The 25,623-nt window shown below is 47.6% G+C and overlaps 1 protein-coding gene, 1 long non-coding RNA gene and 1 pseudogene across 4 annotated transcripts; 1 reads left to right on the forward strand and 2 right to left on the reverse strand.

Moving 5' to 3' along the window:
* Positions 1-1,592: 1,592 nt before the first annotated feature.
* LOC145713255 (uncharacterized) lies at positions 1,593-11,270 on the reverse strand. The gene is made up of 2 exons (XR_014136297.1): positions 11,125-11,270; positions 1,593-3,053 (listed from the first exon to the last, which is right to left on the reverse strand). It is a non-coding gene; the product is annotated as an uncharacterized LOC145713255 (long non-coding RNA).
* LOC132688790 (large ribosomal subunit protein eL30 pseudogene) lies at positions 3,202-3,999 on the forward strand (annotated as a pseudogene).
* A 3,955-nt stretch (positions 11,271-15,225) lies between the features above and the next one.
* On the reverse strand, positions 15,226-25,272 carry TBL2 (transducin beta like 2). Of its 3 annotated transcripts, none has more exons than XM_078439875.2 (8): positions 25,015-25,272; positions 23,154-23,284; positions 22,734-22,918; positions 22,109-22,260; positions 21,643-21,769; positions 21,203-21,355; positions 20,769-20,971; positions 15,226-15,428 (listed from the first exon to the last, which is right to left on the reverse strand). In XM_078439875.2, exons 1-8 carry the CDS (start codon positions 25,142-25,144, stop codon positions 15,241-15,243), a joined length of 1,269 nt encoding a protein of 422 aa, XP_078296001.1. In that variant the 5' UTR covers positions 25,145-25,272; the 3' UTR covers positions 15,226-15,240. The 3 variants fall into 3 exon arrangements, with proteins under 3 accessions (XP_078296001.1, XP_078296002.1, XP_060505190.1); XM_078439876.2 differs by lacking the exon at positions 15,226-15,428 and adding an exon at positions 16,265-16,580; XM_060649207.3 differs by lacking the exon at positions 15,226-15,428 and having other exon boundaries at positions 17,423-20,971.
* Between the last annotated feature and the right edge of the window lie 351 nt (positions 25,273-25,623).

The following is a 25,623-nucleotide window of genomic DNA, read 5'->3' on the forward strand; positions in this document are numbered from 1 at the left end:
CTGTGATGCCAAGATGAGTAAGACACACTCGCTGCCCTTGAGGTGAGGATAAGGAAAGCGGTAAGAACATAAAACGAGGCAGAGCATGGCAAGTGCCGTGGAAGAGGACAGCTCCCTAGAATTCTCCAATCCCGTTCGGAGGTCCCCCTGGTCTAAACACACAGCTCAACTCCTGACAGTCATGTCTAACTCCTCTCTCACCCTTGTCCAAGTCCTGGCCAGTCTTCCAGCTGACGTTTCTCACCTATTGCTTCTCTCCACTCCAAGGCTGCTACTCCCTCTAGCAGCTCTAGCCTTCTGTGCCCCTCTCTCCTCCAGCCCCCCCTGCCAGTCCGCCACCTTCCTCAGGCCATCCCCTGCTCCGAAGACCCAGTGAGCTCCCTTTTCCTGCCCACATTTGTGCACCTAGCCCTACATTCCCCCACCTCATCTCCACTGGGACTCTTCCTGCATAAGAGGATGATTAAAGTGAGTACCTACCAACTACTCCCCACAGGCCACACAAATGCCCTCTGTTGACATCCTTTTCTAAAAAAAAAAAAAAAAAATCACACATTGACATTTTTTAGGTGCAAGCCCTGTGCCAGCTGCTGAGGAGGATGCAGAGATGAGTCAGCCCAGACCTCTGCCTTGGGCAACTTGCATTCAAGACAGTGACTTCCTCTCTCAGAGTAAAAGCCACTACGGTGGCCTGCAATGCCCCATCTGTCCCCAGGCCTCCTCTCACTAACTCTCTGACTTCCTCTCCTATAATTCTACCCTTTGCTGTCTCTGCTCCAACGACACTGGCCTTCTTTGCTCATCTGAAAACATCCAGCAAAGTTCCTGCCTCAGGGCCTTTGCACTGCAGGTCCCTTTACCTGAAACACCCATACCATATATATTTCATGGCTCATTCTCCCACATCCTTCAGTTCTTTACTCAAATGTTATCTTCTCCATGCAGCCTTTCTTAGCCACCTGTGGAAGAATGCAGTATCCATTCCCCTGGCACACTCTGTATCCCCCTTCCACAATTGGTTTTTCTCCAGAGCATGCATCACCACCTGAAACACTATTTTACTTGTCTATCTTGCTTATTATCTATCCTTCCTTTCAGTAGTTCTGTGAAGGTAGCAACATGGTCTGTTTTGTTATGTTCACTGATTACCCCTAGTAGCATCTAAAACAAGAGACTGAGGGCACTTGGCTGACTCAGTCGGTACGGCATGCGAGTCTTGATCTTGGGGTCATGAGTTCGAGCCCCATGTTGGGTGTAGAGATTACTTAAAAATAAAATCTTTTTTAAAAAAAAGAATAAAATAAAATGAAACAGAGCCTGGGACTCAGTAGGTGCTCATTACATATTTGTTGAATGAATACCCCACCTCAATGCATCCTCTTCCATGAAGCCTTCCCCAGGTCACTCTGAGTAGGAGGAAGGATGCCTCCCTTCCCTGAATCCCCGCAGGACCCTGAATACAGTCTGCATTACACTCAGCAGCAGGGACTTCCAGGACAGGCAAGAGAAGCCACCCTGAGGACCACAGGACACTGGGTGTACGTCATCCCTCATATGTTCCCAAAGATCCTATGCTTAACCACAATTTGAAGTTCTTGTTCATTTGGTCTTTATTTACTTTTTAAACATTTATTCATTTTTGAGAGAGATGGAGCAAGAGAAAGAGAGAGAGCAGGGGAGGGGCAGAGAGAGAGAGGCAGACACAGCATCTGAAGCAGGCTCCAGGCTCTGAGCTGTCAGCACAGTCTGACACGGGACTCGAACTCATGAACTGTGAGATCATGACCTGAACCGAAGTCAGATGCTTAGCTGACTGAGCCACCCAGGTGCCCCTCATTTGCTCTTTATTATCTGCTATCCCCTGGAGCATCAGCCCTGTGAGGGTGGGGACCCCATGCTCAAGTCCACCATTACATCCCTAATGCCTAGCACGACACTTATGACAGGAGATGTACTTACTAAAGAGTGATGGAGAATGAATGAATGAATGAATGAATGAATGAATGAATGAATGCCATTCTTTCCCAGCAGACTCTCTTCAGGGCCCACCATCCACCATGTCCTCCCTCTCTGCCCTGTCCACGTGACCTGTAGAGCACCCCACTTTCCCTGTCAGAGTGACATAGCCCCACCGCAGCACTCAGGCTCCCTCAACCAGCACACGTACCTACGGCCCAGCACACTCGCGACGACTGTGGCTCTTCTAAAATCCTTTCTGTGGCTCCCCATTGCCTCAGTGCAAACTTACACTGTGGCATTACTCAGGCCCCCCGATATGACCTTGGTCACAGGGAAACAAGAATGCTAGGAGAGAGAAGCTGGGGCCAGAATCCCAGCTCAGCCACACACTTGTGTCATGGCTTTGCCATAGTCACCTAACCACTCTGAATCCCAGTTTCGTCCGAGTTTTTGTTTTACTTTTCTGTGAAGTGAGTTCGCTAACGACGGCTCTGTACCTCACAGGGTTGTACTGAGGATCTGGTGAGGTGGGAGAGTGGATGAACTTGGGAAAGTACAAAGTGCCTTGCAGGCAGAGATGCTTTTCAGTTTCCAGTGCCACTGCTCTGCCTGTACTTAGTTCCAGCTAAACAAGACGTGTTCCCCGTTCCCTGCACAGACGTCGCACATTCCCAGCTCTGTGCGATGACTCACACCGCCTCTCCCCTGAGCAAGGTCGCTCTCTCTCTCTCTCTGAACCTGCTTACCGCCCTCCTTTTGAAATGCCCACCTCTCAAGACTCACCTCCTCCACTGTGGTCCTCGAAGCATGTAATCCCACCCTTTCTCGGACCCCGAGGGCACTGGGTTCACCTCTGTCGGCCCCCTCCTTTTATTTTACCTTCTGGAAAGCTGAGATCCTCACCAGGCTGCTTCAGTGGAGGACAGGGCCCGAGGAACCTGGTGATGCCCATGGTTCCAGCCTAGAACCCTGAGTGCCCATCTCCCATGCTGGTATCTGCGAGAACCTGTTTGAAGACAGGCCTCGAGGAGGAAGAGCCTGAACTATGCTGGAGTTCTTCTCCCTTCCCTCCATCTTGGGTTGTGTTAAAAGCCCTGTTGAGAGAGAAGACAGAGGACCAGGATCAGGGTGGTCTTTCTGTGAAAGGCACTTTGCAGCTGTACTCCCCTACAAGGCCACAGAGGCCCAAGAACCAGTCCTGAGGCATAAGGGAAACCTAGGAGTGCTTGTGAAGGACTCCCCATGCCTTTGTAAGCTGGGACAGTGAACTGGAATTCCTTGAGAGGTTGTATGGGCTAAAAATGGAAGGTTCAAGAAGGACTTTAAAATATTCACAGGCGGTGGGTCCCTCATGCATTGCTAACGAGCAGTGCCAGGAAGTGAGAAACAAGAGTACAGCCAGCAGTGAGGAGCTTCGCACCGTGGGAGCGCTCTCCTTTCTCTCTCCCGGCCATCCTGGTGGCGGCTCTTGGTTGGGGCCGGCCGCACCTAAGGCAGGAAGACGGTGGCTGCAAAGGAGATGAAAAAGTCACTGGAGTCAATCAGCTCTAGGCTCCAGCTCGTTATGGAAAGTGGAATGTACTTGCCAGGGTACGAGCTGACCGAAAATGATCAGGCATGGCGAAGTGGAACTGGTCACCCTCGCCAACAACTGCCCAGCCTTGAGGAAACCTGAAAAAGAACACTGTGCCACGTTGGCCAAAACGACGGCGGCAACAATGCTGAGTTGGGCACGGCTTGTGGGAAATACGGGAGCTTGCACGCTGGCTATCACTGATCCAGGTGATTCTGACATCATTAGAAGCATGCCAGAAGGGACTGGTGAAAAGCCAATCACACAAAATTTCTCTTTAATAAAACCGGCCAGGGCGCCTGGGTGGCTCAGTGGTTACGCGCCTGACTCTTGGTTTCGGCTCAGGTCACGACCTGGCGGTTTGTGGGCTTGAGCCCCACGTCGGGCTCTGCGTCGACACTGCAGAGCCTGCTTGGGATTTTCTCTCGCCCTCTCTGCCCCTTCCCTGCTTGTGTGTATGCATGTGAGCTCTCTCTCTCTCTCTCAAAATAAACAGATACTAAAAAAAAAAAAAACAAAAAACTGGCCAGAGCCCATTAAAAAAAAAAAAAAAAAACAGAAAAGAAAAAAGAATACAGCCAGTGAGGGCTAGACAGAGGCAGAGAGGGTCCAGTGCTGCCCCCAACTGTGATGACTACTCCTCCCCTCCCCCCTCTCAAGAAACTTGTTAAAATGCAGATCCCTGGACCCTGTCCCCAAGGTTTTAATCTCCGTAGTTCTGTGATACAGCTTGGGTACATGTATTTTATTCTCATTATATTTATCTTAATATATAACACATCCACCTGCTGGAAAATTAAAAGGTTACAATGATGTTAGTAATTTTGAAGCTGGGTGATGGGTACGTGGGGTTCGTGATCCTGTTCTCCCTCCTTTCATTATACTCTGAAACTGTCTATAATAAAACATTTTTGTAAACATATGCAGTGAAGTTCAAAGGTTAAAACAATAAAGCAAGCCCCTCCCTTCCTACAGTCACCTTGTGGTCACCCTGTTCCTCACTGCCTCACCTTCCAGAGACAGTCTACACCCATGGTCTCAACCTGGATGCACCTGGGAAGTTTCAACATGTATTGAAGCCTACTCTCCACACACACACACCCCAGTCCCCACCCCCCCTCCAGAGATACTGATTTGAGAGTCTGCAGCCTGGACATCGGGGCTTGTTTGGTAAGCTTTCCAGATCCCTCTAAAGTATGGCCAAGATTGAGAGCTACTGGTCCACACAGTTATGAACACACATACAAAAATACATATTCCTTTGTTTTTCCACACAAATTATAGCACACTCTATGCATTATATTCTACTTTGATTTGATTTTACCTAATATACCATTGTATTTGTTTTCTGTTGCAGTGGTGGCAAATGACAACAAACTTCCTGGCTTAAATAGCGTAAGTGTATTGTCTTTTCTTTTTCCCCCATGATAAGTGTATTCGTTAATCCCCATCATCTACTTCACCCATCCCCTACCAACCTCCCTTCTGGTAACCAGCAGTTTGTCCCCCCATAGTTAAGAACCTGTTTCTTGGTTTGTCTCTCTTTTCCCTTTGTTCACTTGCTTTCCTAAATTCCACCTGTGAGTAAAATCATTTGGTATTTGTCTTTCTCTGACGGAGTTATTTTGCTTAACATTATACTCTAGCTCCATCCATGTCATTACAAATGGCAAGACTTCTTTCTTTTTTATAGCTGAATAATATTCCATTATATATATGATATATATCATATATATATATGTATGATATATATATGTACGTGTATGATATATATACATATACATATATAGCATCTTCTTTATTCATTCGTCAATCAGTGGACACTTGGGCTTCTTCCATATCTTGGCTATATGTAAATAATGATGCTATAAACATCAAGGTGCATGTGTCCCTTTGAATTAGTGTTTTTGTATTGTTTGGGTAAATACCCAGTTGTGTGATTACTGGATCACAGGGTAGTTCTATTTTTCATTTTTTGAGGAACATCTGTATTATTTTCCAGAATGGCTGCACCAGTTTCTATTCCCACCAATAATGTGCAAGAGTTCCTTTTTCTCCACATCCTTGCCAACACCTGTTGTTTCTTGTGTTGTTGATTTTGGCCATTCTGACAGGTGTGAGGTGACATCTCATTGTAGTTTTGACTTACATTTCCCTGATGATGAGTGATGTTGGCCATCTGTATGTCTTCTTTGGAGAAATGTCTGCTCACGTCTCCTGCCTATTTTAAAATTGGATTACTTGGTTCTTTATGCATTTTGGATACTAACCCTTTATCAGATGTGTCATTTGCAAATATTTTCTCCCATTCAGTAGGTTGTCTTTTAGTTTTGTTGTTTCCTTTGTTGTGCAGAAGCTTCTTATTTTGATGTAGTCCCAATAGTTTATTTTTGCTTTTATTTCCTTTGCCTAAGGAGACATACCTAGAAAAATGTTGCTGTAGCTTATGTCAGAGAGATCACAGCCTGTGCTCTCTTCAAGGATTTTTTTTTTTTTTTTGAAAATTGTTTAAAGTTTATTGATTTGTTGTGTGAGAGACACAGCGGGGGCTGGGGGGCAGAGAGGGAGAGAATCCCAAGCAGGCTCCACCCTGTCAGCACAGAACCTGACATGGGGCTCGAACCCATGAATCGTGAGATCATGACCCAAGCCTAAATCAAGAGTCTGATGCTTAACCAACTGAGCCATCCAGGCATGCCTCTCTTCAAGGATTTTTATAGTTTCAGGTTTCAATCCATTTTGAGTTTACTTTTGTTTGATTTTTTAAATGTTTATTTATTATTTTGAGAGACAGAGAGAGACAGAGTATGAGCAGGGGAGGGGCAGAGAGAGAGGAAGACACAGAATCTGAAGCAGGCTCCAGGCTCTGAGCTGTCAGCACAGAGCCTAACGAAGGGCTGGAACTCACAAACTGTGAGATCATGACCTGAGCCGAAGTCAGAGACTTACCTGACTGAGCCACCCAGGTGCCCCAATTCTGAGTTTATTTTTGGTGTAAGAAAGTGGTCCAATTTCATTCTTTTTCATGTAGCTGTCTAGTTTTTCCAACACTATTTGTTGAAGAGATTGTCTTTTTCCCACTGCATATTCTTGACTCTTTTGTTGAAGATTAATTGACCATATAATTGTGGGTTTGTTTCTGGACTTTCTATCTTGTTCCATTGATCTATGTGTCCATTTCTGTGCCAACACCATACTGTTTTCATTGCTGCAGCTTTGTAGTATAACTTGAAATTTGGAATTGTGATACCTCCAGCTTCGTTTCTTTTTCAAGATTGTTTGGCTATTTGGAGTCTCTTGTGGTACCATACAAATTGTACGATTATTCTAGTTCTGTGAAAAATGCTGTCGGTATTTTGATAGGAATTACATTAAATCTGTAGATTTCTTTAAAAAAAATTTTAATGTTTATTTATATTTGAGAGAGAGAGAGAGAGTGTGTGAGCTGGGGAAGGGCAGAGAGAGTGGGAGACACAGAATCCAAAGCAGGCTCCAGGCTCTGAGCTGTCAGCACAGAGACCAACGCAGGGCTCAAATTTGTGAACTGTGAGATCATGATCTGAGCCAAAGTCAGACACTTAAAGGAGTGAGCCATCCAGGCACCCCTAAATCTGTACAATTCTTTAGGTAGATGTACATTTTAACAATATTTGTTCTTCCAATACATGAGTATGGAATATCTTTCCATTTTTTAAATGTTTATTTATTTTTGAGAGAAAGAGAGAGCAGGGGAGGGGCAGAGAGAGAAGGAGACACAGAATTTGAAGCAGGCTTCTGGCTCTGAGCTGTCAGCATAGCTGACAACGCCTGGTCTGAACCCATGAACAGCAAGATCATGACCTGAGCCAAAGTCGGACACTTAACTAACTGAGTCACCCAGGTGCCCCTATCTTTCCATTTTTGTGTGTGTGTTATCTTCAATTTCTTTCATCAGTGTTTTATAATTTTCAGAATACAGGTCTTTAACCTTCTTGGTTAAGTTTATTTCTATGTGTGTGATTATTTTCAGTGCAATTGTAAATGGGATTGCTTTCTTAATTTCCCTTTCTATTGCTTTATTATTAGTGTATAGAAATGCAATGGAATTCTGTACACTGATTTTGTATCCTGTGACCTTACTGAATTCATTTATCCGTTCTAATAGTTGTTTTTTTTTTTTTTTTTTTTTTTTTTTGGAGTCAAGTTTTCTACATATAGTATCATATCATCTGCAAACAGTGAAGTTTTGCTTCTTCCTTGCCCATTTGGATGCTTTTTATTTCTTTTTCTTGTCTGATTGCTGTGGCTAGGACTTCCAGTACTATGTTGAATGAAAGTGGTGAGAGTGGACACCCCTGTCTTATTCCTGATCTTAGGGGGATAGCTCTCAGGTTTTCACCATTGAGTATGATGTCCTCTGTGGGTTTTTCATATGTGGCCTTTATTATGTTGAGGTGTTCCCTTTATTTTTTTTTTTTAACGTTTATTTATTTTTGAGACAGAGAGAGACAGAGCATGAACGGGGGAGGGTCAGAGAGAGGGAGACACAGAATCTGAAACAGGCTCCAGGCTCTGAGCAGTCAGCACAGAGCCCGACGCGGGGCTCGAACTCATGGACCGCGAGATCGTGACCTGAGCTGAAGTCGGCCGCTCAACCGACTGAGCCACCCAGGCGCCCCGAGGTATGTTCCCTTTAGACCTGCTTTGCTGAAGGCTTTTGTCATAAATGGATGTTATACTTTGTCAAATGCTTTTTCTGCATATATTTAAATTATCATATGGTGTCTATCCTTTCTCTTGTTGTGATGTATCACATTGGTTGATTTGCAAATATTGAACTACCCTTGCACTCTGGGAATAAATCCCACTTAATCATGGTGAATGATTTTTTTTTTTTAATGTATTGTTCAATTTGGTTTGCTAACGTTTTGTTGAGGATTTTTGCATCTATACCCATCAGAAATATTGGCCTACTGTTTTCTTTTCCTTTTTTGTAGTGTGTTTATCTGGTTTTGGTATGAGGGTAGTGTAGGCATCCCAGAATAACTTTGGAAGCTCTCCTTTTCCATTTTTTGGAATACTTTGAGAAGAATAGGTATTAACTCTTTAAATGTTTGGTAGAATTCACCTGGGAAGCCACCTGGTCTTGGACTTTTATTTGTTGGGAATTTTTTGATTAGTGATTCAATTTCATTGCAGGTAATTGGTCTGTTCAAATTTTCTATTTCTTCCTCGTTCAATTTCGGTAGGTTATATGTTTCTAGAAATTTATCCATTTCTTCCAGGTGGTCCAATTTTCCGGTATAATTTTTCATAATATTCTCTTATGATCCTTTGTATTTCTATGGTCTCAGTTGTTATTTCTCCTCTTTCATTTCTGATTTTGTTTCTTTGAGTCCTCTCTCTCTCTTGCTTCCCTTTTTGTATTTGTTTTTCTTTTTCTTTTCTTTTCTTTTTTTTTTTTTTTTGATGAGTCTGGCTAAAGGTTTACAATTTTGTTGATCTTTTCAAAGAACCAGCTCCTAGTTTCATTGATCTGTTCTGGTGTTGTTTTTTTTTTTTTTAATTTCTAATTATTTTATTTCTGCTATAATCTTTATTATAATTTCCTTCCTTCTACTGGTTTTGGGTTTTTTTCTTCTTCTTCTTTTTATAGCTCCTTTAAGTGTAATGTTAGGTTGGTATTTTTCTTGCTTCTTGAGGCAGACCTGTATTGCTATAAACGTCCCTCCTAGAATAGCTTTTGATGCATCCCAAAGATTTTTGGATGTTTTCAATTTCATTTGTCTCCATGTATTTTTTTAAATTTCCTCTTTTTTTTTTTTTTTGTTTGACCCATTTATTGTTTAGTAGCAATTATTTAACCTCCATATATTTATGCTCTTTCCAGATTGTTTCTTGCAGTTGATTTCTGGTTTCATAGCATTGTGGTCAGGAAAAATTCATGGAATTACTTTGATCTTGAATTTGTTGAGACTTGTTTTGTGGCGTCATATGTTACCTATTCTGGAGAATGTTTCACGTGCACTTGAAAAGAATGTATATTTTGCTGTTTTAGGATGGAATGTTCTGAATATATCCATTAAATCCATCTGGTCCAATGTGTCATTCAAAGCCACTGTTTCTGTTTGGATGATTTGTCTATTGAGATAAGTGGGTTGTGAAAGTCCCACAAGTGTATTGTCTTGTAGAATCAGAAGTCTCACATGGATCTCACTAGCCTAAGATTAAAGTACATTCCTTCCTACAGGCTCTGAAGGAGAATCTGTTTCCTTTCTTTTTCCAGCTTCTAGAAGCTGCCCACTTTTCTTGGTTCATGGCTCTTTCCTCCATCTTCAAAACCCAGCAGTATCAGGTTGAGTCCTTCCCTTGCTGCTGTCTCTCTGATTTTCCCTTCTGCCTTGCTCTTCCACTTTTAAAGATGTTGTATCCCTGTGTTACATTGAGCCCACCCAGATAATCCAGGATAATCTCCCTATTTTAAAGCCAGTTGATTAGCAATCTGTAATTCCACCTGCTACTTTAATTCCCCTTTGGCATGTGTCCCTACAAAATTCTTATGCTAAAGTCCTCCACCTCCCCACTCTCCTGATGGTGTTGGGAGGTAGGGCCTTTGGGAGGTGATTAGGTCCTAAGAGTAGACCCCTCACGAATGATATTTGTGACCCTATAAAAGAGAACTCAGGGGCACCTGGGTGGCTCAGTCAGTTAAGTGTCCAACTCATGATTTCATGGTTCATGAGACTGAACCCCACATCGGGCTCCACGCTGACCATGCGGAGCCTGCACGGGATTCTCTCTCTCCCTCTCTTTCTGCCCCTCCCTCTCTCTCTCTCAAAATAAATAAATAAACTTTTTTAAAAAAGGACCTCAGAGAGCTCCTTTGCTCACTTTCTGCCATGTGAGGATACAAGATGATGGTCATTTATAAAACAGCAGGCATGTTCTCAGCAGACATCAAATCTGCCAGCACCTTGATCATGCTTAGCCATCCCATCCTCCAGAACTATAAGAAATAAATTTCTGTTGTTTTAGCCACCTAGCTTATGGTGCTTTGTTATAGCAGCCCAAACTAAGACAGCATGTAACCTAGCAAATTCACAGGTTCCAGGGAATAGGATGTGGGCATCTCTGAGGAGGCCATTATTCTACCACAGCATAGAGATTCGTCCATATCAGAGGCAAATGTACTTTTTAAAAGGTGATCGTATGTATAGCCCAGTTTGGAAGTCAAAGTGGGGCCCAGTTCAGAAAGAACATGCAAGGTTGAGTAGTGAGCTCTAACCTGTTTGTGTATGTATGTATGTATGTATGTATGTATATACTATATACACACACAATAGATATAGATATAGATATATAGATATATAAGTATAGATTTTGTATAAAATCTGTTTGTTTATTTTTATTTAAATATTCTCCTTACCTTAAAAATAAGCAAACAAAAATACTCTTTGGGATTTTAACCTAGGCATGTACAGCCAGGCCTGCCTTTTCCCTACAGCCACAGGAATGAAACATCTTGTGTACTTCACACACAGCCCGTAGAAGTCTCAGCAACTAAGTCTGGAAGGAATGAAAGAAGAAAAAAAGAGGGAAGGAGCTCTCCTTACCACCCTCCTGATCCTGGGTCTGCCCGGTTTTCCACCTGCCTCTCCGAGTGGGCCTGTTCTGTTTTCTTCTCCAGCCTCTGTTGTGACTTCCACTCACCTGTAGAGATAGGACACACCCTCAGGCAGGGCAGTGGCATAAGGAATAATGGAGGTATTTCTGGAGCCACAAAGAAACCCTAAATATTATAACAAAAGTTGCCCCTATTGCTCTAATCACTTAGAAAATTACAAGGGCATGGGAGCTGTGAGCCACGAGCCATGATTGAAGACCGAAATATGTATCTCTTATTACGAATCGTATCACAGGAGTAACTGAAGAGATATTCTGGTTGCTCTGTCTTTTAATAATAACGTAGTGTGAAAATAAATAAAGGAAACATCATTAAAAATGGAGCCGGGGCGGGGGGTGCCTAGGTGGCTCAGTTCAGTTGGGCGTCCAACTTCGGCTCAAGTCATGATCTCACAGTTCGTGGGTTCGAGCCCCACATCAGGCTCTGTGCTGACAGCTCAGAGCCTGGAGCCTGCTTGAGATTCTGTGTCTCCCTCTCTTTCTGCCTCTCTCCCACTTGCTCTATCTCTCTCTCTCAAAAATAAATAAAAACATGAAAAAAAAAAAGGGAGGAAGTTTACTTTACATAGCCCAGCAGGAAGGCAGCTCTCTTTGCCCAGCCCAGCCGATGTACTCAGCCAATGAGAAGCTGTCACTACCCTAAACTCTTGTAAACAGCCCCTCTCAACTTTTTCTTTCCTCCATAAATGTAAGGCCCTCTTCATTCTGTACTAAGTGTACTAATCAGGACAGGCTAGCTGTTGTAACAAACAACCCCGCACATTCCATGCCTTTAACACAACATAAATTTATTTCTTTTTCGTGGTCACAGTACAATGCTGGGGTCAGGGAGAATCTGCTCCACAGAGTCGTTCAGGGGCCCAGTTTCCCTCCATCTACTGACTCATCCATCTACATCCTCGGCAGTCTCCACTGAATCCTCTGCTCCCATGGAGCAGAAAAGGGAAGCGAGAACACGGAGAACCACAGGAGGGTTTCTAGAGACAGTCCCAGACTCAACAGATCACTCTGCACACATTCTAGGACTCATCACACGGCATCACCTAATTGCAAGAGAGGCTGGGAATTGCCTAACCTTGTATCCAAGAGAAAGAGAAGGATGTGGCAATCTCTGCCATAGTGGGCAAACTTGGGGTGTGGCACATCAAGAAATTCACCTTTGCCCTGGGCTTCAGATCACAAAAGGCTTATGAGGTATGCAGGGCAGAGGCCACGTTGTTAGGGTGAACTACGCACTCAGGGACCAGAGACCAGTCATCGTCACCTGTCATCAACATCTCTTTCACTTCGGGTTTGTTGTGATGGTCGCTGTTTTCCCTGCCTCTGGGCTCCCAAAACCACTGAAACATGCCTGGACCATCAAATCCACTGGCTACATGGGGACAGTTTGTGTACATGTCTATGTCCCTACCTAAAAATTGTTTTGCAACCTGTAAATGCCAAGGCAGAGGACTTGGCATTCATTTAAGATCTGCTAAATTAGCTGGATCTGAAAGACATGATAGAAGATGAGAAGGGGGACCTTTTAGTGGACAGAGGGAAAAGCGATCATGCTGTCCAGCAAGCAGCAAGGAATGGGTTGCTGAATCCTGCAACATCACGGCGGCCTCTGGATGTTTTGTCACTGATGCGGAATGAGCCCCCCCAGCCTTGCTCCCATCAGCTGATCCCCCAGAATCAGTAGGAGATGATGGTTCTGGGTTCCAGGGATTCCAGAAAGTCTTAAGAGCAGGGGAGCAAGCAGGTATGAGGGGTCTGGTGGATTGCAGCTACCCCCACCCCACCCTTACTGCATGGGGGTGAAGGCTTCTTGGTAGCTAGTAGCTTGTGCCTTGAGTTCAAATTGTCTGCACGTGATGGAGGTGAACTGAAGTCCTGGTAGATGCTTAGGGTGGCTATAGCCTCCAAACCCCAGGGTTTGACCTTCTGGTGCTAGAGCTTTAGTGATCTCCTCACTCGGGAGTCATTAGTCCCTGGAAGAATCACACTCCAGTGTGTGAACTCACAAGATGTCATCCCAGCAAGTAATGGAATGCTTTCCATTGGCAACACAGTTGCATGGTGGATGGGGTAAGCGGAGGCCATAGTGAGCTCATTAACTGTTGAGCAATAAGTCTATGTGTTCATCGTGTTGGCCAACAAATATGAAGTGCCAACTGTGTGCTCACTTGCATGGGTATGCTAAGAATAGAAAGAGGTGCAAGACAGACTCCTGAAACTATAAAGTCCCCGTCCTCAAGGAACTTGCCTCTGGATGGCAAGATCAGAGACAGTGTGGGGTAACATTAAGAACAAGCTTGAACCCTACACTCCGTCCCGGGGTTGAATTCTTACTTGCCATTTAACCTCAACAAACCTCAGTTTTTCCATCTGCAACATGGGGATAATTGCTACCTCACAAGAGCTTCTCTGAAATGAATGAGAAAATGTCATGAGAGTTTACTGTGAATACTTTCAATGTATCACATGATGGCCTTACTGGTTTTGGAAAAGAAATGCACACTCGTAGAAAACAGACCACACGGAACCAAAACTTTATGCACCTTTTTCCAAGACCTTACTCTCTGAAACATGACTTTGCTGGAGCAGCTGTAATTATGAAAACACATCCATGCAGCGGACACTACTCAAAGCTTCAAGTATCACAAAAAGTTCAGCAAAGCAGCTGGTTTCCTCGATGCTCCCGAGGCACTGGTTGCAGGCAGTGGGAAGGCCCCACAGCCCCCGGGAGAGTGGTCAGGATGAGGGTGGGGCTGGGGCCAGGGAGAGGGAGCGAGGAGTCCCTGGGATGTGACAGCCAGCCATCCCATGGATGGATGAGAACTCCGCCTTAACCTCTCCCTGTATTATGTGCTGTAAAAACCTACAAGACACGTCTGTTCCTGACCCTCCCAGGTTCTTGGGAGTTTAAAGGATGTGCCCCAAATCACAGGCTGGTTAAAGGCTTCGGGATCCGTGGGTCCTGCTGGAAAGGCCACTTCTGAAGGGAGGTGTCCAGAACGAGCACCCAGGTGGGCACTCAGGGATCTTGAGGCGCTGGGGCAATTGGGGAAGGTTCCAGGGAGGTCGAAGATCTTTTATTCAACTGACTGGCTCTCCCTTGGGCCCAGAGCACAGATAAATAACAACACGATGTGGGGCAGGGATGAAGGAATGTGAAGGTTTGTGAAAACAATGAGGAGCCATTCAAGTTAGTCTGAGGTAATGAGAGGAAAGCAGTTTCCAAAGACAAACTCCTGAGCCAGCTAAGGTGATGGCCCGTGTGGTCAGCTGGAGGATTTCTGGTGCCAAGCAACGGAAGGATAGCCGGAGAGGGCCCCTGGATGACCACTGGGCACAAGCGAGAGAACACTCACCTGTAGGGACAGGACACACCCTGGGCAAGGCAGTCCTGTATGAAGAACATTCCAAATGAAGGCAGGATAGCACAGTGCAGTGCTTCCCAAACTTTGGTATCCGAATCACCTGGGAGCTAATAAAGAACGCAGAGGCCCAGGCCTGGTGAAGCAGGATAGGACCCGGGCCTTTGTTGTTATATCCCAGCCTCCGGTGATTCTGACACCTGCCGCAGCTTGAGAACTTTTCAGAACATGAGCTCTGGACCCAGACTCCGTGGGTTTGAATCCCAGCTCGGCCATGTGTTTCCTCAGCGACTCTGGCAATGCTATAGATTCACCGTTTGTGATCTGGAACTTCTAACAGTACCTATCTCAGAACTGCTGGGAGGGAGGAATGAGTTGTTAGCAGCACAGCCACTGGAATGGTGTCTGGACCATAAGACGTACTGTGGGAATGGTAGTCACTATTCTCCAACCTGTGTCATCTGTGGCAGAAAGCTGCCATTAGAGAGGAAAATTAAAGGAATTGCAGGGTAAGAGAGGATATTCAGTACATTTAACTGAGATTTTTACAAAAACAGAAAACCCTACTCAGCTAGCATATGTGACCAGCCAGTGAGCAGCTTGAGACGTCTGAGTGAGAAGCTGAGCGCCCAGGTTGCCATGACAGCAGCCAACAACAGGAGGAGGAAAAGCTCTCTCGGTTTGTTAGAGAAAGCTGGGGTGCTCAGCTCCCCACATGGCTTCCTTCCCGTTGGCTCGATCCTGGGACGTGATGGAGGAATGATCGAGGTGGAAGAGGCTCCCACACGGGTACCCCGCCTGCAGCTGCTCTCTGGGATACTTGGAAGAACTTAAAGGGGAGACTGGAGAGCCAGTCATCAGCCCACAGGTACCTGTTAAGAAAATATACAGGGTTGCTTCCACATATCCAGAACTTCTAGAAGTACTCTGAGACATACTCGGCTGAACCCCCTGGGAACACACAATAAACCCATCTCCTTTCTGATGGGTTAAGGAGAGCTTAGGTGGGTGAACTTGAAACCGTAGGCAAAAAACCAAGCGTGGGTAACAGCGTCAGGTGTGGGCAAAGAGGATGCCTTCTGGGGAACCTGTCGTGGCCTCCTCCTGCCGTGCCCCTGCCCACGGGGCACAGGTTTGTGGGGCCAGGGAAACGTAGACACCCAGAGCTTGTGTCCTCACTTCACGCATCAGACGACAGTTGAGGTTAGACCTTAGACCTTGGAATCCCTGTCCAAAGTGACCCAAGCCCGCTTCTGATGCCTACAGGAGCCTCTCTCCAGGTCCATTTTCACAAAGGCAGTGCTGCCCCATGGCGCACACCCTAGGGCCCAAGTCCTGGGTGGCCAAGGGACGGTGGTTTGCAGCGACAGGGCGCTTGGGAGGCATGTGCTGGGGTTCCCTCGCAATGTGGCAAAGAACCAGGTGGGAAGAGGAGAGGCCTGGACCACTGGATGGCCAGCTGTGACACCACACTGTGGCAGAGACTGGACTCTGAGAACTCCAAATTCAAACTTGGCCTTTCAGTATGTTATGTCAAGGTAGGAGGGTGGAACAGATTTGGGCTCAGCTTGATTTACAACTTTTAAACATTAAGACCTGGCATGTGGTTCTCCATTTGCATTCTTGCCTCTGATTTCACAAATGTTGGGGGTGGGGGGGTGCGCCTGATGACTAAAGACACGTACTTTAGTACCAGATAGGCCGAAACTGAAACATCTCTGAGTGTGCCATTTATTATGTGCCTCGGGCAATTTACTTCAACACTCTAATAATACTGATGTTAAGGCTCTTTCGGTTCCAGGGAGTATCCCAATTCAAATGGACTTGTAAGTAAGGGATTTGTTGGTTCCTACAACTGACAAGTCCAGTAGTAGAAACCTCAGGTGTGTCTGGATCCGGCAGTCTCATCAGCAACCTCAGCACATGGTCTCCACATCTTTGGCCCTGCTTTCCTGTGCTAGCTTCCTTCTTGGGCAGGACTACGCACATGGTCATAAGCTTACATCCTACTTACGAAGCAATCCCTGCAGAAAATGAAAGGTATCACTTTTCCAAAGATCTGGCAAAATCCAGGGATCTGATGATTGGTTATATGCCCACCATAGAGAGTCTGTGTCTATCCCCTACAAATCATGTGGATTAAGAGTCAGGGAAGTCGTTTTCACCAAATAAAAACTAAGATGCGGTTACCAGGAGAATAACTGCGGCAAAAACGAGTGGTTTGATGGGGGAATAAATGCTTAGCGCTCAACGTGAGCCACTACTGATGTGATGGGGAAAAGGCAAATAGACTCAAAACTAGGTATGCATACAGAACGGAAAGCAAGTGGAAACCGTGTTCGTTTTCCAACTGCCCCGAATTCTGGAATGAGTTGGCAGCTTGAAGAAATGAAGCCTTGGAAATGCACTCACAATCTCAGAAGACACACTACGGTCGTATGTATGAATCACGCTTTCGGTTGCTGTGGCTGATTCTGCAAACACCAACCCGTGCCCATCAGTGCGCCTCAGCCTCAAAACTTGGGTATGACACCAAGCCTTGTTCGCCAAGAAGACTGTTACTGGAATTGTGTAGAGAAGCACATGAATCCCCAAATTATTAAGTTTCTAGGTACGCGGCCAATTTGGGGCAACGTTCAGTCTCTCTAACGCTGAGATAACCTACTATCACTGAGGACTCATCACGACAGTGTCTGCTTTCTACTCGCCTCCTGTCATCTCCAGCTACAGAACAATCTTAAATATTGAGGATCCTTCTTACCCTGATAGAAATTGACCAAGACTATTCATAGATCTCTAAATGTGGACTTTTGTGGTTTACACTTTTTTTCTATTTTTGATGACTGATAAAAATAGGCTATATACATTTTAAAGATTTCCCCAGTTTTTTATTTTGAAAAATTGCAAACCCACAGAAGTTCAAATAGTACTACTAAAATATTAACACCGCCTTCACACACACACACACACATTTTTGATCAAACAAAACCACGGCGGCCTCTGCTCTATGTTAATATCCAGATACCTTCTCCATGCTTACGAGAGAAGCAGCCTCATGTTTAGTGAGAGGAGCAGTGTCCTCAGGAAGCCTCAGTGTTCTTTTTTGTAGGACTTCACTGATCTCATTAGAAACTCACAGCCCTGCAAGGCCCTTTGCACAGGATTTATTCCCATTTTACAGATGAGGAAACAAACTCAGACAGGCCAAGTGATCTATCTGCTCAAGGGTTGTCAGTAAGTGACCCAGACGAACCTGGAACCAAAGACTTCTGACTTCAGTAACTCAACATATTCGGGTCACTTCTCTCCTGGATATACAGTGAGAGTAAAGCCGGAGCCAAACAGATATGCAAAGAAGTGTTTTAGCTTCATTCTTCTGACCGTCTGAAAGCAAATATTCACCAGGACCCATGTGCACAGCATTATCAATCAGAAGTCTTATCAGGAGCATAAAACTGCAATGGAAATTGAGAGCAGAAGGGTGCACACAGAGGGTACAGAAATATCTGTTAACTGCCCCCAATTCGACTTCAATATTTACCGAGCGCTTACTCTGTTCCCGGTATTGTGCTTGGGATACCGAGCAAACAAGGTAGACAAAGATTCTGCCCTTGTGGAGCTCACATTCCCGTGGGCTAATGAACAATCCAGAAGCTGCCAATGAGAGATTGGTGGGCTGCATCTGGCCCACATTAGTGTTTTGTCTGGTCCACAGTGTTTCATTTTTGTCTTTTTATAATAAGTCGCCAACTTCTAGCTTCTCTGAAACAGGCAACTTCTGTGGGATTCCCGAATAAGAAGTAACAGCCCCCCCGCCGCCAGGACACGTGTCTTCTGGAGATCACTTCAGTTCCCAGGATCTCCCACTGTCTTACACCCAGGCAACTGTGGCCCAATTCATGCATTTGCGTTTCCTACTCGACATCCTAAAGCATTTAAGCTGAAACCCCTGAAGCAAACAAATATTCAAAGGAGATCATTTCGGATCAGATAAAGTCATACAAAAGAAATAAAATGAGCTAACGTGACAGGAGTGACAGGATTGGTGGAAAGGGCTACTTCAGACTGGGTGGCCAGGGAGGGTCTCTCCGAAGTGTAACTGAAACAGAGAACTGCGTTACCAACAGGAAAAATGCTTCGAAGCAGAGGAACAGCACGGGCACAGGTTCCACTTGGGGCAGGAAATAACTTGGCCTGGTCAAATAACAGCAGCAAGTTTGGGGTGGTTGGGAGAGGGGTAAGAGGTTCACAGAGGAAGGAAGAAGCCAGATTACACAGGACCTTAAAGGCCATGATGAGAATCTTGGATTTTATTCCAGGTGCGATAGGAAGCCTTTGGAAGGCTTTTGCTTGGGAACAATGTGATCTGGTTTACACTTTCAAAGATCACTGTGGGATGCAGGGAAGTGATGTAAACGAGGCAAGAGAAGAAGCAGGGAGACCAACGAGAAGGCTGGATTATCGTAGTCCAGTAGGTGCCAGTGGCTAGGACCAGGATGGTTAACAGAAAAGATGGAGAAAAGCAGATTCAGGACATAATCTGGAGTAGAACCAAAAGAATTTTCTGATGGAGTGGATGGCAATAGTGCCAGTGGGCCGGAAGGATTAACAAAAAAGGGAGTAACAAGAGAGAACTCCAAGGTTGTGCCTTGTTCAAAGGGATGTCTAGGGGAGGCCCCCATCGCAGGGACCGAGGGCAAGACAGGGATTTCGGATGGATAAATTTTGCCAAGACGCAAGTCGTCCTAGAGCCTCATTTCCCTTCTCCCACACCCAAGCATTCTCAAATCCAAGCAGCTGAACTTGTAAATGCCTCACCTCTTACCAACTCTATCCCTTCAACTTCAGACCCACCGCCTCCGTCTGGATCCAATTCTGTCTCTTGCCGGGACTTTCCCAACAGCCTTCTACAGCTATGAATGAACTAGCAAAAAGCACTTACTCCCCACGCGTACCTCTCTCCCACTTAGCCATCCTTGACGGCAGAGATGACGCCCTATTCGTATTCATCCCCGGTGCTAGTGCTGTGCTGGGCCCACAGTGGGCACTCAAATATTTGATGAACTGAAAAGAGGTCTCCTCAGATAGAATACAACCTCCTTGCAGAGAGGAGTCCTATCTTGGAATTCTAGCATTCCTCTACACAACTTAAAGAACCAGCTGCCAAATGTATAATCAAGTTCCAGAAACTTCGCCTTCCCAAGGGACGGGTTTCTTTCTTTTTCATTTAGTTTCAAAGTACTGAGTCCCATATTTACCTGGTAGTTAAGAAACGAGATTGGCCAACAGACAACGTATATTATTACTCTTTTCCACTTTTCTTCCAAATCTAGGGACTTTATATGTGCATACGTTAACAACATCTTTGTAAGGAGGCCAAGAGAGAGGATTATTCTCCATTTTACAAGAAAAAAAACTGAGGCACCAAATGAAATCCCTAAATTCCTTTTTGATGGAATTCGGAGCTTCACCTGGATTAAGACTGGTCCTTCCCTGACACAATCCCACAGTTCTGTAATTGGAGGGTATCCCAGGCTCCCACCCCTGCAAAACTGCTGGTTAGTACTCAGGGGTTCCCTAGGTTTTGCCTCCACAACTGCAAACTCCTTTGGGTACCAGGGTGTGTTGCCCCAAGGTCAAAGGCCATGTCCTCTCTCTCCAACTGTCCATTTCCCTCAGCACCTGGTGAAGACAGATTCCATTCCTTCGGCCCAGGAGAAAGAGAAGCACCTTGGTCATTAGACCGGGAAGTCAAGTAAGGCCAGGAGTCACAACCAGCAAGAAGAGAGAGATCAAAATAGGCAAGAAGAGTTTCAATGGGGGAAAGGAGAGAGGAGCCACCACTGAAAATCCAAATACTCCTTTCAAGAGGCTTCCAGCTGAGGAGTATCTGGGAGGAGGAAGTGGCAGCCGCGGCGCAGGCCAGATCCTTCCTGCCACACCCGCCCAGAGTCATTTCTTCAAGGCACCCAGGCTTCTCAGAGCCTCCTGGGCCTGGGTCAGCTGCTGCTGCAGCCTCTGGCGGGTGCTCTCGTTGGAGGCCCGCTTCAGGAGGCCCTGCATTTCTTCTACCACCGCCCGATGGCCAGGGGTGTTATGGAAAAGCCGCACTGCCCGGTCCCCACAGGAGGCCAGAAGCCGGCCAGTGATGTCAAAGGACAAGTCAGTGATACACTCCCCATGGACCTGCTCAAAGCACTCCTCCTTCTCACCCCGCCGGGTGTTGTAGAGATGAATACTGCTGCCACTGGCCAAGGCCAAGACCTGGGCGTCAGGGGAGAGAGCCAGGCGGCACGGCATGGTGCTCGCCTCTTCAAAGCAGCCTGTCCTCAGCAAGTAGGGATCCTGCTGCTTCTTGTACTCCACATCTGTGTCCCACAGTTTCCACGTCCCGTCCTTGGAGACCGAGGCCATCCTGCAGCATGGAAAATCACGGCTCGAGCCCCAGTGCACTCTGGAGGGGAGGGCACTGGGACAGCATTAGGGGCTCCAGCTAGGAAGCCAAGTGCACGGCTAGGTCTACTTCCTGCTGAGGGCCGGGCACTCTACCCACTTCAGAGCTGCTGCAGAGATAGGCAAAAAAAAGGCCCTGGTTGCCAACAGGGGCTGGGAGCCGCTGGTAAGACATCAGAGAGGATTCACTCACCTGCGGGAGTCATTGGAGAAAGCGAAGAAGTGGACGGCGGCCGAGTGACCCTTCAGTTCAAAGGCTCGCACAACCTCCTGGAAGTCCCCTTTTTTCCCAAAGCAGACTTCCCAAACTTTGACATCCGGGGTGAAGCCACACGAGGCCACAAACCTGTCACACAACCAGATTCCTTTACAACTTCATCTCGAGGGCATTTCATTTCTGCCAACCTGCTAAACCTCATTCCCGAGAAAGTTCATCATCTTCTACCTCAATAACACCGTGCTTTTAAAAATATGACCTCGGTCCATCCTCATGGCCAGGCTAGAAGATACATGGTACCCCCACTGCGCATGATTCCATCCGGTCTGCTCCTTCCACTATCTGAAGCGGGCTCTCTGCTCTGTTCCTGGCCATGCCTTCTGCCCATCCCAGAGGCCAAGTCCCTCCCTCCTCACCTGCTACAAGGGGATATAGCAGCATGGGTATTGTTCATCTGGTTAGTGTTGATGGTAGACAGCACATGACCTTTCAGATTCCAGATGAGGATAGTTGTGTCACTGGAAGCAGTCATGATGAACTTCCCTGAGAGGGCAGGAGGGTGACATGAGCCAAGGTCAAGGCCCTGACCACATGTCATCCTCTACGCAGACACTTACGAAGGTCTCGCTGTCCCAAGTATCCATGCTCCCCTCCTGGACCAAGGGTCACCACAGACTAGGATTTTGCTGAACGCTGTGGGTCTTACCTGCCTCCCCTGGGGACCTGCTGTGGCTCCCAGGACTCCAGGGGAACCCAGAGCCAGAGTCCCTTTGTCAAAAGTAGGGCTGAGCATAACTCTCAGGCAGCATTAACTCATTCGGCCAATAACTGGGGCTGTTCCCTCTAGTCTTAGGTAAGCTCCGTCCTCTGCAAGCCTCTTACCTGTGTCGGCAATGCCGATGTTGATGACGGATGCCTTGTGCTTTTTGGGGAAGTCCTCTGGGGTGGCCGTGAAGGTATAGCCTCCATCCTCTCGCTTGGTCATCTTGAAGACACGAAGGGTGTCTCCGTTGGCCAGCCAGACGATGAAGGCTCTAGAGACAAGTAGCAGACAAGGCACTCACTTGTTTGGACACGGAGGCCTGTGTGTGCCAGTTCCTATGCTAGGCTCTGAGGAAAATCATGGGCCTTCCTTCGTACCCCAGTCCGGCCCTGCAACTTAACCCCTTGGCTCAAAACCTCTTACTACTCCTCAGAAGGTAGGCCTCTCCCAGCTTTGGCTCTTTCAGTTTCTCTCTAGGGTTTGGAAAACCACGACAGCTCCCAAGACGAATCTGGAGCCAGGCTTTGGTACTTCCCAAGTAGGAACACACCTTCCCCTCTCTGCTTCCTTGCTGCGTAAAATGCACAGACCTCCAGGGAGCCCCGGGCGGTGCTCAAGCTGTCCAGTTCTCTTTCTGCCACCCCCAGGGAGACCCAGGGTCCCCCCTCACCATCCCAAGTCAGGTATGGGAAGGACAGAAGCCTGGGCTTCTGCAGGCACAGCTGAAGCTCCATCCTGTCGCACCTGCAGTCAGGGCTGAAGCGCACCAGGGTGGCGTGGTCCAGCTCCACGTTGGCTCTCATGCTGCGGTGCTCCCGCTGCAGGAAGTCCTTGGTGCTCCAGATGCGGACGGTGCGATCATCTGCACAGGTGGCCAGGTACTTGCCATTGCTGCTAAAGTCCATGCAAGATATGTTCCCACTGTGGCTCTAAGGGAAGGGTTGCAGGAAGTATGAACAGGGACCCCTTGGGTAGACGGAGTCTGTTGCCTGGATTAACAGCAAGCTGCTGATGGGGTAAAATGAGAGGGGACAGGATGGGGCAGCCCCCACTGATTTTGGTCAGAGGCAGCAGGGTCTGTCATGTGCACAGAACACTAAAAAGGAGAAGTCTGTGGGGGGGTGAGTCTTTGTATATGTGTGCTGAGCATGGGTACCCATGTACCTTCAGTGCTGCAGCCAGGAGGCGGTGAGTAAAGTTGTGTTGTTGTGGCTTCTCCTTGCGAACTCGCTGATGCTGTTTCTGCTTCTTGGATCTCAAGGACTTGTCAAGTGGAAGTCCATTTGCCTTCTGGCCTGTGAGGAAGGGCCGTGTCATCTATCCATCCGCTCACTAAGCATTTCTGACCGCCTATAATTGGCCAGGAATCGAGGGAGCATCAAGAGATGACCAGATAGGCCCCGGGCTCGAGGAGAGAGAGTGATGGGAGTAAAAACAGGGCTTTGGAATCAGACTGGGTTTGGATTGTAGCTCTACCACGAGGGCTCTTGAGGAGACTGCTTGCTGTCAGTCCACATAGCACCTCAATGCAAGTTAGAAAAGGAGCCCTCTCTGCAAGAACAGCTCAGTGGGTACACAGCACAGCCAACAAGGGGCAGATCCTTGGCCACACATCCCTAGGTAGGAAATAATGTGCACAACCAAACCTGGTGGTCCTGGGCTTGGGCAAGTTATTTAATTGCTCTGGGCTTTGGTTTCCTTAAAGAGAAGTTGTGAGAATTGGACAATATACACAAAAAAGAGAAGCAGAGTACCCAAGACGAGTATTAAAGGCTCAGAGGACTCCCAGAAGGAACTCAAGGATGAGAGGTAGTCAGTACCTGTTGAGGGAGTACCTGTCCTGTGCCAGAAATGGTGCCAGTCACTTTTGTATAAAATAGCTAATTTAGGGGCAGCTGGGTGGCACAGTCGGTTGAGCACTCAACTCTTGAGATGAGCTCAGGTCATATGATCTTGCCGTTTGTGAGTTCGAGCCCGCAGAGGCCCCGCGTCTGGGTCCGAGACGACAGTGGGGAGCCTGCTTAGGATTCTTTCTCTCTGCTCTTCCCCTGCTGGAGCGCTCTCTCTCTCAAAATAAACTTAAAAAAAAAAAAAATAGCTAATCTAATTGAGAATCAGATCAGTTGCAAAGTGGGCATGTGTTAGATTACTGCAGATGCTCCTTAATTCGTACAGAAAAAAAAAAAAAACTCCCGAGGCTCCTATACAGAGACCACCACGACCCGCCCTCTCCAGCCTTGTCCCGCAAGCGTCCTCCTCCTCCCCCCCCCCCCCCCCGAAGGGCATACCAAATGCCGTTTCAGAACTCCTTGCCTTCATGCATGTAACCTTTGCCAGCAGTACTCTTCCTCCCTCCTTGGCCAAACTCTTACCGTGTATCCTTCAAGACCCCACACCACGTGTTTCCTACTCTCAGCGAAGATTTTCTTGACCCCTCCCCACCGAAAAAGCAGGGCTGACCACTCCCACCCTTGGGTTTCCTGGTGCTAGGACTGACCTCTTCTGTGACACCTATTACAGTGTATTTTTCACTTACATTTTCGGATGTTCTTCTCTTACGCGGCAGTGTACTTCCTAAAGGAAAAGTCCCGACACCTACTGCGATAGTATGTATATACTTCAATAAACGTTGCTCATGTCGGGGAATGAGTCGGAGTACTTACAAATGGTGCCCGTCTACCCTCACCCTTCCCTATTTTCCTAGAATAACGAACAAGCAGCGCGCTCGAGAGAGTTTACGGGGGCTCTCACGGCAACCCCGGGGAGACGCTGGGGCTCGGCGGGACAGCGCCTCATCCTCGGCCACCGAGAAAGTGGCAGCGCCGGACCGACGCTGTAACTAGTCCTCCCGAAGGGGCGCGACCAGCCCGGCGAGCCGGCACCTCGTCTCGAGAAGCGAAACTCATTTAACAAAAGGAGAAACTGAGGCCCACGGGGTCCCCCCCCCCAAACCGCAGGTCGGACCAGTGGGAGGCCAGGATCATGGTCCTCGTGGGTCGCCCCCACCCGCCCCTGCCCCACTAACCGGCGGATCGGCTGCTCGTCTCCTCCTCCGCGCGCAGCCACCCCCGCGCTACCGCCGCCGTCGCCATCAAGGCCAGCAGTCCGAGCAACAGCGACAGGCCCATCAGCTCCGGCAACTGCAGCAGCTCCATGACTGCACTGCCGCTGCCACCTCAGCCTCTAACTACGCGGGCGCCTGCACGCCTCCGCGGGACCGCGCACGCACACAGCACGGGGCCTGGTCGTTGGCGCGTCCCTAGGGGCGGGGTCTGGCCGTTGGGCACCTTGCGGGGCGGGGCTTGACCTGCAGAGCGTCCAAAAGGGCGGGACCTGGCTGACGGAGTGTCTCGCGGGCGGGGCTTGACCGTTGGTGCGACTCGCGGGGCGGGGCTGGACCCGTAGCGCGTCCAGAGGGGCGGGGCCTGGCTGCCGATGCGTCTCGCGGGCGGGGCTTAACCGTTGGTGCGTCTCGCGGGGCGGGGCCTGACTGTTGGAGTGACCCGCTGTGCAGGGCCCACCCTTGGATCGGGCCGAGGGGCGGGGCCTGGCCCTTGTGGGGTCCGGTTTTTGAGGTTGTGCTGTCCCCCAAGCTGGGGGGCGAATTCTGCAGGCTCTGCTGAGTCCTCTCCTT

Source organism: Panthera onca, chromosome E3 (genome assembly GCF_046562875.1).
Source record: "Panthera onca isolate mPanOnc1 chromosome E3, mPanOnc1 haplotype 2, whole genome shotgun sequence".
NCBI classification, from domain to species: Eukaryota; Metazoa; Chordata; class Mammalia; order Carnivora; family Felidae; genus Panthera; species Panthera onca.

Excerpts from the sequence above, each read along its gene's own strand:
- TBL2 (XM_060649207.3), bottom strand. The coding sequence starts at position 25,144 with ATGGAGCTGCTGCAGTTGCCGGAGCTGATGGGCCTGTCGCTGTTGCTC. Across the intron at positions 22,261-22,733 it reads CGCTTCAGCCCTGACTGCAG|AGCCTTCATCGTCTGGCTGG; the intron begins GTGCGACAGGAT and ends ACTTGTCTCTAG. Across the intron at positions 20,972-21,202 it reads TTCTCCAATGACTCCCGCAG|GATGGCCTCGGTCTCCAAGG; the intron begins GTGAGTGAATCC and ends TCCATGCTGCAG.